This window comes from Pleurodeles waltl, chromosome 3_1, assembly GCF_031143425.1.
Source record: "Pleurodeles waltl isolate 20211129_DDA chromosome 3_1, aPleWal1.hap1.20221129, whole genome shotgun sequence".
Taxonomy (NCBI): domain Eukaryota; kingdom Metazoa; phylum Chordata; class Amphibia; order Caudata; family Salamandridae; genus Pleurodeles; species Pleurodeles waltl.
The window spans coordinates 1,635,422,833-1,635,439,743 of NC_090440.1; the positions used below are offsets into that span (position 1 = coordinate 1,635,422,833).

The 16,911-nt window shown below is 44.0% G+C and overlaps 1 protein-coding gene across 1 annotated transcript in view; it reads left to right on the forward strand.

Annotated features, from left to right (window-relative positions):
• Positions 1 to 16,911, forward strand: part of MYO3B (myosin IIIB) — a 1,099,693-nt gene that overhangs the window by 16,430 nt on the left and 1,066,352 nt on the right. The window contains exon 2 of the mRNA XM_069221545.1: positions 3,854 to 4,009. Coding sequence (XP_069077646.1) covers positions 3,854 to 4,009 — 156 coding nt within the window. The remainder of the gene's footprint in view (positions 1 to 3,853; positions 4,010 to 16,911) is intronic.

A 16,911-nucleotide genomic window follows, 5' to 3' on the forward strand; every position in this document is an offset into this window, starting at 1 on the left:
TAACGGCATATATATGCCAGAACAGACGACAGAGGCCTAATTCAAATGCCTTTCATTATACTTCATATGCTGCATTGTGGGTTTAGAAGTCCATAAATAATTGCAACATGGCACGCCTCTGTGAAATGTTCATTTCAAGTTTTTATAATAATGTGCTGATCCACAAAATATTGTACCGTTGTGCTGAATCGTTCCATTTCATTCTACGACTTCCGATAACATTTCCATAACTCTGTGCTACAGGCCCACGTATTGCATAGCAGTAGTTAAAAATGTAGAATGTTTGAAAAAAGTGTCGTTTGTATTGTTAATTGTTAAATAACACAGTCTCCGTGCAGAAGGGTGAGATTGTTTAAGCTGTTCTCTTCAAGGTGCCACAGCAATGGACACTTTCATGAATAGGTTCTTTATAAAACAGAGGCCATTGAAATGTGAATTTGTAGCAGTGGTGTGTACTGAATATATGTATACATCTATCATGCATGCCACATTCTATTTTGCACAATGTGCATCACAACTGTTATTACTATCTCAAATTGAGTAAAAGTAATACTGCCTGAGAATGTGCCACATGATTTGCCTTCTCTTGCTGTATAATTTAAATAACCCAACTGCATTTGATGTCGCATTGTCACATAATCCTATAGGTCCTGACAATGGTAACTATTTTTAATTGCCTACCATGACACTTGAAAATGATATAGATACAACCGTTTTGGCTTAATTCTTGTGAAACTGAAAAAGTTCTTATAAGAATGATGCGTTCTCTACACTCAGAGGGAACGTGGGCCCTGGAGAAGTTAATCTTCTGATTCTGTACATTTGGAACTTTATTGGAGTGTTTCTCACTGCATAATTGCAGACTTACTTTATTGACAGCAATCTAGATTGCCTTTACTGTGTCCTTTGTGGTACAACCGCGTGAGTCTCAGCATCTTAAGCCCCTGAGTTTCAAATTTCTGACACTTACAGGCAGCTAAGCCCCAATTTTCAATGGATTGAGGCATATACAATTAAACCCTCACTTTCAAAAATTATGGGACCGCTACTGTGTAGAGCTGCTGTCCTTCTGTGGGTTTCTCTCAACTATTTCTTCAGCTGTCACCTTTCCTGATTTGTTTCTCTGTCTTTCAAATGATAGAATACCACTGGGTAAAGGACTATTCAATGACTTTACTTGCATAGGTAATAAACCAGTATCATAGGCCGCACTATGACCCATTTCACTATTTGTGGCTTCTAAACATTCAGGGGCATATTTATAACTGGGGTTGGGTCACTCTTGCACCATGCAACATGGTGCATGCGTAATGCAAGCCCAAAAATACGAGTTATGAAGCCATGCCACCTTGAATGGCCCCGAGTGGCTTCGTAAATCTAGAATGAAGCAACACAGCGCAAATTGCTATGTTGCGTTATTCTGTCCCAGGGAGGTGTTCCATGGGTGATGTGTAGGTGTTCCCACGTAAAAACTACGGATTTTGATGCATTCCCAGATTTACCAGAAATGGGAGAGAAGGGAATGCACCAAAATGCTATGTCTTCCCATGTGAGTTGAAACGAAGACAAATATTTGTATTTCTCCTTGTTACTTCCTTCTCTATGTCTGCTGCATTATGCAGCATACCTAGAAAGAGGAAAATGCCTCAGGGATTGTTTTTGTGCAGGAAGGTGTCCCTTGTTGCACAAAAACAATTCTCCTTACAACACAGGCACCCTTTCATAATGGGTGGCTGCATTGGAGCTAGGCAGTCAAAACAGTGCCAGCGCAAGGACAAAGACAGGAATGGACTAAATTCTTTCAAATATGGCCCATTTCTGCTCCTTCCCTGTGGTGCAGCACAGCGTAGCAGGGTGACTTGCTGCACTCCATCACTTTCTTATAAATATGCCCCAAAATTTACTTATCAGTGCTTAGTTTGTGTGGCTATCTGCAACTGGTGCCCATCTGCACTCATTTTTGCAGACCGAGCACTAGAGAGAAAGGCAGAAAAGGGGGAATGAAAGAAGAAGAGAACGATAGAAAAATAATGAAAAACTGACAGAAAGGGCGATGAAATGATCTGCAGGAGTGAGACAGAAATTATAGACTGGTATAAGAAAGAAACATGATGTGAAATCAAAGCTAGTCAGTCTTGGTGTTCGGCAGCCCCAATATTCTGCAATGCTAGTGATGGGCTCGTCAGAAAAACTTTGGGTCATTGCACTCATTTTTGAAATATTCATATTTTCTAAGTAATGGAGGAAACATATTTCCTGAGTATTAGAAGTGGGTGGAAATCGGAGGATGAATTCATTTGTTATTCTTTTTGATCCTGCCATAACATTGTGTTTTCTTTTGTGTGAAAGATTGTGTGGGTCATTCCGACCCTGGCGGTCATGGACCGCCAGGGCCGGGGCCGCAGATGCACCACCAACAGGCTGGCGGTGCATCCATGGGCATTCTGACCGCGGCGGTACAGCCGCGGTCAGAAACGGGAAACCAGCGGTGTCCCGCCGGTTTCCCGCTGCCCTGTGGAATCCTCCATGGCGGCGCTGCAAGGGGATTCCGAATCCCCTTACCGCCATCCTGTTCCTGGCGGTTTTCGCCGTCAGGAACAGGATGGCGGTAACGGGTGTCGTGGGGCCCCTGGGGGCCCCTGCAGTGCCCATGCCAATGGCATGGGCACTGCAGGGGCCCCCTAACAGGGCCCCACCAAGATTTTCAGTGTCTGCCAAGCAGACACTGAAAATCGCGACGGGTGCAACTGCACCCGTCGCACCCCTTCCACTCCGCCGGCTCCATTCGGAGCCGGCATCCTCATGGAAGGGGGTTTCCCGCTGGGCTGGCGGGTGGCCTTCTGGCGGTCGCCTGCCAGCCCAGCGTGAAACTCAGAATTACCGCGGCGGTCTTTTGACCGCGCAGCGGTATTCTGACGGCGGGACTTTGGCGGGCGGCGGAGGCCGCCCGCCAAAGTCAGAATGAGGCCCTGTATGTTTAGGAAGTAAGATTAAGTGGGAGCGAGGTTACATAACAGCTGGTGATGAAGTTCAAAACAGTGTTTCAGCAAACCTACATATGGTGATAAAAGACATAGGCCCTGATTACAATTTCGGCGCACGGAAAAGCACGTCTGCTGAAGTTCCCACGCGTAGGTGGCCGCCAGTGTGGAAGCATCCCCGTCGGGGCATTACGAGTTTCCCGCTGGGTCGGCGAGTTGAAATTCAGTTTTTACCCACTGACCCAGTGGGAAAGAGCCTACAGCATTGTCTCCGCCTCGTAATAGAGCTGACGGCAAGGCTGTGGTGCGTAGGGTGCACTAGCATCTGTTGCAATGTTCACTGTATGACAGTGAACATTACAGCAGGGCTGGCCAGTGGGACCCCTGCACTGCCCATGCCAAGTGCATAGGCAGTGCAAGGGTCCCACAGGGGCCCCCCAGAACCCCATCTCCACCAGCCATTTCATGGCAGCGCTATCTCCATGAAATGGCTGAAGCACTGCCCTGGCGGATTAGGACCACCAGCACCGACAGGCCGACGTTAAGTCGTAATCTGGTAGTGCTGGCAGTCCGACCGCGGCGCTATCACTGCAGTTGTAATATGGCGCTTAGACCGCAGCATAAGAAGCTGTCCGATCTCCACCGCGGCCTACAGGGTCGAAAAAGGCCCATAATGTTATTATGCAGGAGCTGATTTCATTTGCATGCAAACTTATCTTGTCACAACTGTGTAGAATAAACTTGGTGGTGTCTCCCCCAAAAAAACTGTATGCTCCCCAAAACATAAAAAACACAGGTGTATTAAAATACGTAAATAAGATTCTCAAGTTATACTGCATCACCTCATAATATTTTTTCTTTTTATGTTTCAGGTGCCTAATTAAGGATTTTGAAAAACGGCCTTCCGTCACTCATCTTCTAGAGCATCCTTTTATAAGACAAGCCCATGGTAAAGATATGGCTTTGCAGAGGCAGCTCGCTGACCTCCTCCAGGCACAGCAGCAGTCAGGCTCTGTGGCAAAGACAAGGTAGGCACTTATGTTCACCTACCACTTTTGAAATCCGACATTTTGACCTCTGAACAACACACCACCTGAAAGTTCTATACAATTTCTAACACAGGTTGTCTTTTGTCAAGTCGTGAAATCAAAGAGGAAATATGTTGCATAATGTTTTCTCAAGAAAACGTTTTTAGTCTTTGCAACTATTATGGCATGAAGTGACTTTTATTTTCTAAACTTAATGTGTCTCACTTGCCTCAAATTATCTGTAGGTTCTCTTTCACTTTTGGACAAAACTAACAGTACTATCAGAAAAAAATACAAGATCTTTTTTTCTGTTGTTTTTGAGGAAATCACCTTACGGAAAGACTATTCTAATCTACCCTTTTTATCCTGGTAGAATGGTATCTGTGCAATTCACATAAATAATCGAGCCAGTGTCTTTTGCATCCAAAATCTTATTAAATGGAATATCATTTGGGTATCATTAAATTTTTTATCAAGAAACTATGGCGGTCATTCTGACTCTGGCGGGCGGCGGTTGCCGCCCGCCAGGCGGGAACCGCCATTTGGCCGCTGCGCAGTCAAAAGACCGCTGCCGGCATTCCAACCTTCCCGCTGGGCCGGCCGGCGCTAAGCAAGTTAGCACCGGCCGGCCCAGCGGGAAGGAGGCCTGCAACACAGAAGCCGGCTCCGAATGGAGCCGGCGGTTTTGCGGGCGTGCGACGGGTGCAGTTGCAGCCGTCGCACTTTTCCCTGTCTGCTAAGCAGACAGTGAAAAGCTTCATGGCGCCCTGTTAGGGGGCCCCTGCACTGGCATGGGCAGTGCAGGGGCCCCCAGGGGCCCCAAGACACCCGTTCCCGCCAGCCTCTTCCTGGCGGTGACAACCGCCAGAAACAGGCTGGCGGGAAGGGGGTCAGAATCCCCATGGCAGCGCTGCTTGCAGCACTGCCCTGGCGGATTCGCCCAGCTGGGGGAAAACCAGCGGGAAACCGCCGGTCCCGGTTTTCTGACCACGGCTTTACCGCCGCGGTCAGAATGGGCTTGGAAGCACCGCCAGCCTGTTGGCGGTGCTTCCGTCATTCGTGACCCTGGCGGTCAAAGACCGCCAGGGTCAGAATGACCCCCTATATCTTTATTCAAGCCTCTTGTTGAGAATGTGTTTTAAAAACTCCACAATATTTTTCATTCACACTCTCTGCTTTCTTCTATTCACATTTGCTTTCAATATGTTTCTGTTATCCTTTTAAATTCTCTTGATATGTATATATATATATACATATATATATATATGTATGTATATATATATATGTATATATATATGTATATATATATATATATCTCACAAGGATTTATTTCTATATAATTTTGTAGTACGTGTTTTTGACCCTGTTTCTTGTTCAACTTTTCTTTTTCCTCTGCCTTTGTCTCATTTCTTTGTTCTTTCATTGTAATTTTTCTTGTACATCACCTTTTCATATTCATGATAATAATGCCTCCTTTTTGTATGTTTTAATTATTTCATTTATGAACACTTTGTGAGTCCTTTTTGATATAAATGTTATATAAATATTAAATTTTTAATATTACTTAGGTACTGTGAGAATATCACTCTTCTTAAGTGATCATCCCCACTTTGGGCTGATTGCTGGTTTTTGAACTCTGACACTGGGGTATTACTGTCCAGTCATCAGCGTGTGTACTGTGACCCCCTAAACATCTTAAAGTTGTCTAATCCCCAGTTGAAATATTAAACTTTCAAGTAAGGCTATAGTATATGGTGTAGGAAAATACAAAAGGGACATGGGAAATTTAATGTCAACTGTGTACTTCAGCACATGTTGTACTATCCACTAGACTTTATTAAAAGTACAATTCACTGGTGAAGTTAGGCGTTTGATAAATATTTAATAAAAGTAATTTTTGAGTGGCCGAAGGGCACCTTGCTACGACAGGTTCCATTTATCATTCAGAATGTGTTTGTGCTGTCCACATTTGATGATCAACACTGCATAGTAGCTTGCTTGGGGGAGTGGGAGATGACCTCTTTTGTACCATGTATTCTCCTGTTTTCGCAAAAAAACAAGAAAGTTCTTTATAAAAAAAATAAAAGTAATTTTTAAATAGGTAGGCCTTGTCTGCCTGAACCTCCAGGAGGCAAATTTGAATAGGCCTACCAGCAGCAGACCTCTGTCAGTGTTTCCTCTTAATGAGGTGTGGAAACTGCTAACAGATCAAAGTCATGGAAGTGAGATATGTTACTCCTCGCAGCTCAGGAAGTGCAGGAACTTAATTAACTGAAAAGAGACCCGGGTGAGACTTACCCATTCAGACTTAAGTGTTAAAGGGGACCTGGGGAAGCATTTGTTTCCTATGCCACTTATACACACCTTGGCACCAACCCAGGAGCAGACTGCTCTAAACAAACCTTTGACTGGGACACCAGAACATTCCAAGGGAAAAAGGGTGCTGTCTTGATTGATTCTACACTGTTGAATAATTTGCACTAAGGCAAACAGGATGTGCTGGAAATGTGGGAAGGATTGTTCTCGGTTAGAAAGTGCCCAGGAGTCACCCTCATGCACTGGCTAGTCAGTCTTACAAAAATGAGACCCCATCCACAGCTCATCAGAAAACACTGGACCTGCGGCAGAACAGTAGAGCACTGGACGTGCTGTCTGTGACCCGTGTGAAGACTAGAGGAACTGAACCTGCTTCCACTTGTACCCAGGACTAAAATGTCAACTCCAAGAGTCAGTTGGCTGACCTCCTGTGTGCCTACAGGGACACAACAAGCTGCAAGTGGTCCTTTTCCTGGCATGACCATCTGACCACTACCAACTGTGCCTGCACTTGGCACTGTTGGTGACCTCTGCTGGAGTCATTTTTGTCCCCTAATTGTTGTCCCTGTGGTCCTGGGAGCCTTAGAAGACACCAAGAAGAAATGCTCCAGAATGTCTGAAAAGCTGAGACTTAGAAAAGCTTTGGTCTTCCAAGAAGTTTGGAGCATAAGTGGAACATCATAGCAAATGTGTCTGACTTTGAGGGACTTCTCCTGGAGTTACAACTTCCAGGTGTGCCCCACTGGAGGACTGTGAGCTAAAGTAGCTATATCTGAAGGTAGAAATCTTGTCTAAGCAAAGGTGCAGAAAGTATCCACTTGATGAGAGAACTTCAGCGGCCACAACATTTGAATTGTTTGAGCCTTTCCTAGTGCTTTAGAGGGGCCTCCTCCAATGACTATGAGACTTTGAGAGGACATTGCAAGATACAGCCTGCAGCCTTGCCCTGCTGGAGAATGTTGTCTCCTATTTCAGTTCCAAGTTTTGCAATTTTACTTTTTTTTAAGTTTTTTTGGAACTTTAGGCTTAACAGAGGAAGCAAATAATCTAAACCAAAAATTATTAGGCAAGATGATGAAAACTATATTAAATAACAAAGTGCAAGTAGGAAAGCTATTTAAACATAGAAATTATCTCAAACAAGTGAGTTACAACAGGACAGGTTTTGAGACTCATGAGGGAGAATTGTTTCACCTTTAAAATGTATACAATGCTTCAGGGATTGGCAATGGAATGGGAAACAATGTAGGCTGTATCCCTTTTGAGGGGTATTTTGGCACTGAGAGAACACCTCAAATGGTGATGATGTCGGTTTAGGTAGGTCTAGACTCAGAGGCAAAGGAGGAATGAAACCCCACTGTTGTAGGTACAAGTGGCAAGCATCTTGAATATAGGCTTAGTAGAGGAATCTAGAAGATGATGCCATTATGGTCCTTTCCCTCTCTCTAAAAGAAATGTCCATAGATTTGCCAGAAATAAAATTACCTGTAGTTGCCAGTTGTGTTCCAAAAAGGGTATTAACATACTTCCTATTATAGCTATCCTGTTAAATACAGGATTGATCAAAATATCTGTCGGAATCTGGCAGACAGGTTTATCACTTTTAAGTTTAATTATGAACAAGCCCAAACCTCTGATCTTTGCAGTAGATAGAAAGTGGAAATAATTAATAATTTTAAATACCTGGAAAGCACAATGAACAAGCCAAAGACAGTTATAGAAAGGCCTAGAGTGGCATGGTAGATTAATAAACAAATCTTTTTTCCTCAAAAATGTAGGTACAATTTGAGAAAAATAAGTAATCATCAGTAAAATAAGAGTAATATTTGTGTAATCATACTGAAAAGAGTTAAGGTATAAGTCACTGGCATCATTAGATTTTCTTAAAACAATATTTATGTCAAGATTATCAATTGAAAGAAGAACTGATGTCTTACGTTAAGTAAGTCTGTACATAATGTTTTGGGTCTGCATCATCCATGCATCACTCACAAAAGGACAACATACTTTTAATTTCATGTTGATTGTCTTTATTTGATCTTGTAAACATAATCATAAGAGAGAAAGCAAAATACAAAATACATTTATAGATAGTTAAGACCAGTGAGAAGATACATATATAAAAATATATAAAGACACACTCACAAAAAGAAATGGCTGGCATCATAGGCAATAAAAAAAACTATCATAAACAAGAGAAAAGACTAAGGGCCACATGTAAGAAAAAATGTGTTTGTGATTTCCTAATAGCGAATTTTGGTGATTTTCAATTGAGAAATCAGAAACAGCGATGTGTCTCAGGCACACTTAGTGATTCCCAGTGGGTCTAAAATGGACCTACCTCATTAATGTTCATAAGGTAGGTCGCAATTTGCGACCCATTGAGAATGGCCAAATATCACAGGGATGGTGGCCTTCTGAGGTCAGGAGAACCACCATGTCTTTTATTGCTTTTTAAATAAAAAATTTTTTAAAGACAGCCCTTTTTCTTTAAAGGAAAGCATGAAGTGTTTCAGAAAGAAAACTGCCAAGTTTCTTTTTCAGTTTTGTAAGAGTAGGCAGTGGTTGTTGGGGACACCTTCCCATTTGCGAATGGGTTACCACCAATTCGAAATTGGTGCTAACCTGAGAATGTTTTGGAACCACATTTCAGTCACAAAACATTCTTACATCCCACTGCGAGTCTCTATTGGGAATGGACACCCTTAACATGCCCCTTCCTATACCGAATCACAGACTCTATTTGCTATTCGGTAATAGGTCACTGAATCGCAAATAGGACCTTGGTACATACAAAATGGTTTTTAGCAGTCGTAAATGGCCCGATTCTGTGAATCGAACTGCTTGCAAGTGCTAAAAACCTTTGTCCCTGTGGCCATATAAAACCAATACGTTAAAGCATCATTGATTGATGCATATGAAGAGCACATTTTAAAAAAGAGCTAACTGCCTGACAAATAAAACGGTGTTCTAGTTATTGCAGAAATATCAATGCTACTCAACACTTACTAAACTTTAATTTCCAAGAATAGGTCATTAGAACTGCTTAGTGCGTGGGAGATAAAACTTGTAAAAAAAAAGTGCAGGAGAGTCTGGGGAAATAACTTGTCACACGGGTATATACATATATTATTGGGAGCATATTGAGCCGGCTCAAAACACAGCAGTCGTCTAAAAGAACCTAATCTAAAGACGGTTAGCAGCATCCGTTCCCATGTGCCCGAAACCAAGATCAAACAAGGGGCCACTCCCTGTATCGTTTGTAAAAGATACTATTCTCCAACGGAGGGTTTCATTAGTTCCATGCCCTCCTTCTGGGCCCTTTCCCTTTTTAAATACTGGAACAATTATAGACTGACACCAGGAAGTGGGACACCAGCTTTGCAAGCAGAATATATGACATTTGAGAGCAAGGGAGACCAAAAGCCTGGGGTTTCCTTTAATAGATTTATTGGGATCTCATAGGGCCCAAGTTCCTTTTTAGAGGAGCTATTGAGGCTGTCTCCAGATTTAGAATCCTAGAGTGATAGATCCTACTAAAATGGTCTATCCAACTTTCTGGGCCAATGTGAGTGCTCACTTTGTTAGGTGACAAGCCTGAAACACGGCCAACATGGACCTTCTATCAAAAAGCTTGAGGGTCCTTGCCCTGACACGCAGACTCCAGAGTTTCATATTTCTCACCGTAAAGATTAGCCTTTCTCTTCTTTAGTGCCAGGGTGTAAGCCTTCCAACAAGCACAAATTGCCACCTGGTCCCTGGGGGAACGCTTCAATTCCCTTCTTAGTCTAAGATTTGCAGTTCTGCAGGCCTTATCAAACCACAACTTATTATGTCTCACTCCATCTCCTACAGGTAAAGAAAGCATATTCCTGATACAAGATATTTGTTCAGCAAAGCTACTCAATATTACATTGGCCAACATACTCTGATATACAAGAATCAATCAGACCCTCACACCCTTTTGCAATTTCACACATAACAGACTTCATGTTTGAAGAGCACCAAACAAGTCTACGCCCTGCGTCTTTCATAAATAGTGACTGATTTAGCCTAACCAGGCTCTTTGACCCGTAAGGGGGGATTTTTATAGGGAGCGTTAGCAGGCTATGGTCTATGTATGTTGTGGGACATTCCCTTCCAGGCCAAGAGCGTGCATTCTTCTAGAAACAAAGATATAATCAATTGGACACCCTTGACCCCCTCCCATATAAGTCGGTATAGTTGATGTCACAAAATTGGAGGTTGCGCTATGAAGGTCATAAGCTGCCAAGTAGGTACATAGCGAATTGTCCCCTAGAATCCACATTATCCTCCCGATTATACTCAAGTAGATATGGGGAGAAGGTCAAAGATGACAAAGTAGGTGCAACACCCATTTTTGCATTACAATTACCAGCCATGAGTAAATTAAAAGGTGCACCGAAAAATGCGTTCGTATCAGCTAGATTTTCCACAAAAGTAAATAGCCCATGGAATTTTTGCTTTCACTTAGCTGAAAAATCATTGTTGTAGAAATTAACCATTACCATACCAAATTTAGAATCCTATCTTACGTCAAAAGCCTGCATATTTTCCCCCTCCGTCTGAATCTTGCTCATTTCACATCCAACACCAACTTTAAGCCATATAACCAGGCCCCCCTTGCCCCTACCACAAGATGAGGGGAAAACCAAGATACAATGGCGTGTATTTCCATCAATAAAAGCTTCATCCAGCGCCCAAATTTCATGCAAGAGTACAACATCATACCTAATAAGGAAAACACTCAAGCACCCATTCGTCACGTTGGATGCTAACCCAGCAAAATTCCAATTTAACAATCTTAATTTAACATTGGAATCATGGCAGTGCTTTGACATCAACTGTACAGCAGGTGTGGGGGATAACATTCAAGCAACGTATTCCCTCCCTCCTTCAATAGAGCAAACTGTGGTGATACATTGGGGGAGTCAGTATCCCAATTGCAGAGTTTGGCAGAGGCACCTGGCCTTTCTGACATTACCTGCGAGGTGAGAGCAATCATAATGGCAACTAACACCGAGTTCAAGGAGCCCATGATAAGGATACAATTGTACTCCCACGCAGTTCGTCATGTGTTATCCTCTAGCCCAGACAGTACCATAAATCTGTTCTCGTTTGGAGACTGCACAGCATGAGCAGTAAGGTAGAAGAGGTTAGGTTACCAGCATGCAAAGAATTAGTAGGTGCCAAATGCTTATAGAAAAAGCCCAGAGGAAAGATCTTTATTAGCTGGGACTTCACTGGCCCTGCCATATTTCCAGCAGTCATAGGCCTGCGAAAGTTGACATCTATACAATCTCCATGAAACTTCTGGGGTAAGGGCCCAACACCATGACCCTACGCACCAAAAGAATCTCCTCATAGAGATTCAAACTACATCTCACATTTATATGGAGCCAGTGTGACACCTTATTTTCCAAATCCACCGTTGACTTTGTCGTCCCAGTAGCCAGAATAGGAAGGTTGGCCAGTATAACCACAGGGAGGGATGCCAGATGATTAAAATCACTAGTTGGAACTGATTGGCCACATTCTCATGGCAGAGTTGTATTGCAGCTTCACCCTGGCTTCTGGGACAAGGCAAGGTCCCAGGAAGTTCAGAAAATCGCTGCTCATCTCCATTTGCAAGAACTTCCCTATAATTAGCCAAAAGGGCCATGTGAGTTGAAGATGGAGTGGGAACTACAATAGGGAGCGGCGTTGCTGGGCCAGGCATGCTCCCTTCACCATTTTTGTTCAAACATCTCTCAGTAGCAGAGAGAGGGTGCAAGTTGGAGTCAAGCAAATCATCAAGCCTTTCACTTATATTATCCCAAAATGCAATACTGGACAGTGTCGAGCTAGGTACCATGATGGGTACATTCGAGATCGACAGCCTTTTAGGCTTTGGAGCTCTTTTATTTCACTTAGCCGTTGGCCAGGGCCAGGAGAAATCAGCTCAGATTTAGTGATCCTAGGGCTCTCCCCTCAATCAGGGCCACCCACAGCAACAGGATTCAGATCAAAGCTGGTGTGGCTGCTAAGGGACTGAGGCTGCGGGCCGGAGACAAGGGCGGGGGTGGCGGGACTTTGTTGACTGAGATGGATAGACGGTATTGAGCCAGCTCACTATCCTTTGAAATAACGCCTTGTGATGCTGCAGGAGTGACTTTTCGTTTTCCCATTTTTCTAGAGTGCTATTGGGGTAAGATGAAGCAATCAGACTCCCTTGCACAAAGTTTCCCCCAATACTAAAGTGATTTCAATGATGATTCCCATGGGTAAGGCTCCTCCTCGATATTAAGCCGTCATCGAAAGAAATGGAGGGGACAGCAGGCAAATAAAGAAAATTCAAATGACCTTGATGAAGAACTGAGTAGCTGTAACATAAGCATGAGCAGGTGTCAAGAGGTGTGGCCCAGCCCAGACTCTTTCGGCCGATGACAAACGAAGACGGCCGTTCTTGACCTGGTCTTGGCCCAGGCACGTGCCTGGGCACTTCCTACACCTCTCTCACGCCGCAGAGTGCAGGCATCCTTTTTCACGTGCCCGACCAGCATTCAGCAGCTCCCCTGCCTCCTCGACAGCAGAACCTTCTGGGGTTTGTAGTGCCTCGTGCACAGTAGCTTCAGCCACATGCAGAGCATCCCACGCTGCGGAGTGAAGACATCATTTTTCATGGCCCAGACTGGCGCTCAGCAGCTCCCCCCTGCTCCTCAATTGTAGGGCCTTCAAGAATTTGTAGTAACCCCCGCACGGTAGCTCCAGCCACCCACAGGGCTTCTTGCGCCACTTGGCTAGTGCTCAGCAGCGCCCCACGCCTCCTCGATAGCAGGGCCTTCTGGGGTTTGTAGTGCTCCCTGCATGGTAGATTCAGCCACAAGCAGCGTGTCCCCAAGGCAACATACATTTTGGAAACACATATGATGGAACACTGTAATATAGATATGCAGACATATTTTCATGCCTGTGACACGCTAGTCTCAGTGGTTTTGTCAATTGCAGTGGTTAACACCTGAGACCGTCTGTTTTCCAAAAAGGTCTGAATGTAAAGTTGGATGTTCTTGTAGATTAGACATCCTGTCCAGGAGATCATACATCTACAAAGAGAGGCTGCTGTTTGTTGTAACACCCTGAAAGGAGCAGGCCTGCACTTTGACGAGTCGATCGGTATTACGTTTGCAGATCAGTCTAGACTGCATTTATGCCTCGATGCCAGGGACGTATTTATTATCTTACATAGCAAGGGGGCTGAAACATGCTCCATTCAGTGCTTTTGTTGCTGAGAACAAAGTGTAATTTGGAGTTCAACATTCCAGATGTTGCAAACGGGGTAATCATTATGTAGTGTCTTTTGAGGGTGGGGGGTAGAGTAAGGTTGGTGAAGGAAGGTGGCAAAACTACATTTTAATCAGTTCTCAGCAAGAAACCCCATCTCCTCTCAGACAGTGAAACTTTTTTATATCAATTGGCAGCTCTGCTTCCGGTCCCACCCATGCAACTCATGGAGGGGTCAGGAGTGCCAGGTGTCGCAGCTGCAGTTTGTGACCCTGACACTGCCTTTGCGACCCCTGGCTTCAGAGGTGTGCAAATTTAGTGCCAGGAAAATAGTAGTAGCTCCTCCTTATGGACGTCAGTTGGTACTCCACTCTCTTTGTTTTCTATCAATTTGTATTACACTATTAGTGAATAATAACATATTATTCACTATTAGTGTAATACAAATGGGGAACAAGTAGCTTGGAATATGCCCTTCCATGGCAGCTGAAGTAAGTAAAAATGCTTTCAAGTGTATGTTGTGTGCGTGCTTGTGGGTGAGAGTGTGTTTATGTGAGTTTGTGTATATGTAAGTATGTGTGCGAGGGTGAAAGTGGAAGTCCATGGGTGCCTGATTTCAAATCCGCTACCCCTGGTATTTTGGTGAATTGAGGTCCATAGTCCCAACATGATTTGTGGGCTTGGATAAAAAACACACAGGACTGGCTCAATGTTTCCTCGTGTCATGAAACAAATTGACAACCTTTTAGTCATAGTCAATTTAACCGTACAATTATTTAAAACCTTTACAAACAAGCAAAGTAATTCAGATTATTCAGCATACTGAATTAAAAACACCACATTATAAAAACTAAAAAGCTGAATTAGGCCAGGACAGGTTCAACTGAGCCATTATTTGAAAGATAAACAAGTGCAAAGTGCATTTTTTTGTTGATGCCACATAAACCTGGGCAAACCTTTTACTCAGTTAAAAAAACACAATGTGCAACGTACAGAGGGCCTGGTCCCATAATGGGGCAGGCAGATCCGCAATCGACAGAAGAAAAGGACGTATTACATGATTATCCTGCTCCCGGACTAACCCGATGCAGGACCAAAAAATGCAATTTAAAAGGTACGAGTGCTAGGAAATAATTTTAAACAAAAGCATGTTATAGAAATACTAAACGGCGTCCAGTACCAAATATAAAACAGAAGTATGTAAGCGTATGAAAAAGCAAAGTGCAAAGCACAATTCTGACTGTAAGTGACCAGACAGTAGACAATATCTGTAGTCTCTAAGGTGCAATGTTCAAACTATGCCGGAGGCATGAATAGACCCAGCCCGTTTGCAACATACTATACTGACTGGTCAATTGAAAGAAATGTGCAAGGCGCAATTATGACCTCTAGGAGGCCAGAAGGTGAGCAACATCTATGGTCACTAAGGTGCACTGTGAAAAATAAGCCGGATCCGTAAATAGACTCAGCCCGTTTGGCAGCCTTTTAAATAAAAGTAACAATATATAAAGGCGCTTCCTTTGCATTCCTAGCTAACTATTAAGGTCTTGACTGCGTTTTCTTTAAATGGTATCACGTTCCCAGATTAAGATTAGGCGGGCAGAGATTTTAGTGGATATTGATACAACGATGAGAAATTGTCATACCTTCTTATTTAGGAGAGAACGTCACGGTTTCTTGAAGTCAGCTAGGTAATAGGTTTTGGATGTTTTTTTTCTTTCTCCATCCTAAAATATTCCTTATTACAGAGCAAGTGAATGACTGTCCAGAAGGTGGCAGCGTTTAGCTTCCCTAAAATCACCTAAATGCAATATAATATAATTTCTCAATGTACATCATCACCGGGGTAAATTGTCATGTTTTGTATTTGACAGGCTTCGGCTTTGCTTGTTAGCCAAGACTTCCGTGCGAACGCTAAACTTTAAATCGAAATTCATAACATTTCTTTTAAAGTTAGTACACTTGCAGTTCTGTATTAGATGTGCTTGTTTCAAGTAATGCAATCATATAACTCCCATAAGGATGCCTGTCTTTCTTCCCTTGTTTTTCCTAAACTTTCCCAATAACCCCATATTATTATATATATCCGCACTCAGAGCTGCTACCTCCTTCGTTTGTTATTTGATAGTTTTGTTGGACTTATCGCCAGAGAATGAGAACCATCTTCGCTTACAGGGCCTTTCTGTTTAGAGTCTGTCTGAGCGCGCTACTTTGCGGCACTGCATTCTAGTAGGCTGATGTGCTCGTCTGTAACCACTGAGGGCACATTGGGCCTTACTTCGAGAGAACAAAATATCCTAACTGGAGGTTAATATCATACCGTGCGCTACTGGATGGTCGTTTGCAAGGGAAAAAATAAAATCTCATCATACTCTCGCGATGTTAAAATGGGTCTTTCAATTGAACTGAATTGAAAAATAGGTCTTGACTTCAAGCCAGTGGTTGAAAGGAAATAACAGAAGTGCAGGTACTCACTAGCCAAGAGTACCTCTGTGCTATTGAGAAGTACCGGTATTATCTCATTACACGTATTGAACCCCCGTTGAGAAAGGCAGGTACTCTCCCTTTCAAATTAAAGAAGTGCAGGTACTGAGTACCTGTGAGTACCCGTCCATGCATCCGAGGAAAGCATGAGCGCAGCTCAGCAGCCTGATGGAGGCTCGGTTTAATCCCCAGAGCCGTCAGGTGCCGAATTTGCTGTTGTGCATGGAGGAAGAAGAAGCTGCATTTCTCCATGTGGTATCGTCGTTTATCGCTTCCTGGGGAGGAGGAACAGAAATGTCCAGACCTAAAAGAGATGGAGGATTGTAAATTCTTTCACTCACAATAGAGCTATCAGGAGTTAGTACAAGAGGATGGTAGCAGTTTGCGGCTTCCTACAACACTAAGGGGGTCCCGCCGGGCGGAGACCGCCAAAAGACCGCACCGCGGTCAAACGACCGTGGCGGTCATTCTGACTTTCCCGCTGGGCGGGCGATCTCCAAAAGATCGCCCGCCGGCCCAGCGGGAAAGCCCCTGCAAAGAGGAAGCCGGCTCCGAATGGAGCCGGCGGATTTGCAGGGGTGCGACGGGTGCAGTGGCACCCGTCGCGATTTTCAGTGTCTGCAAGGCAGACACTGAAAATCTTTGTGGGGCCCTGTTAGGGGGCCCCACGACACCCGTTCCCGCCATCCTGTTCCTGGCGGTAAAAACCGCCAGGAACAGGATGGCGGGAAGGGGGTCGGAATCCCCATGGCGGCGCTGCAAGCAGCGCCACCATAGAGGATTCCCTGGGCCAGGGGAAAACCGGCGGAAAACCGCCGGTT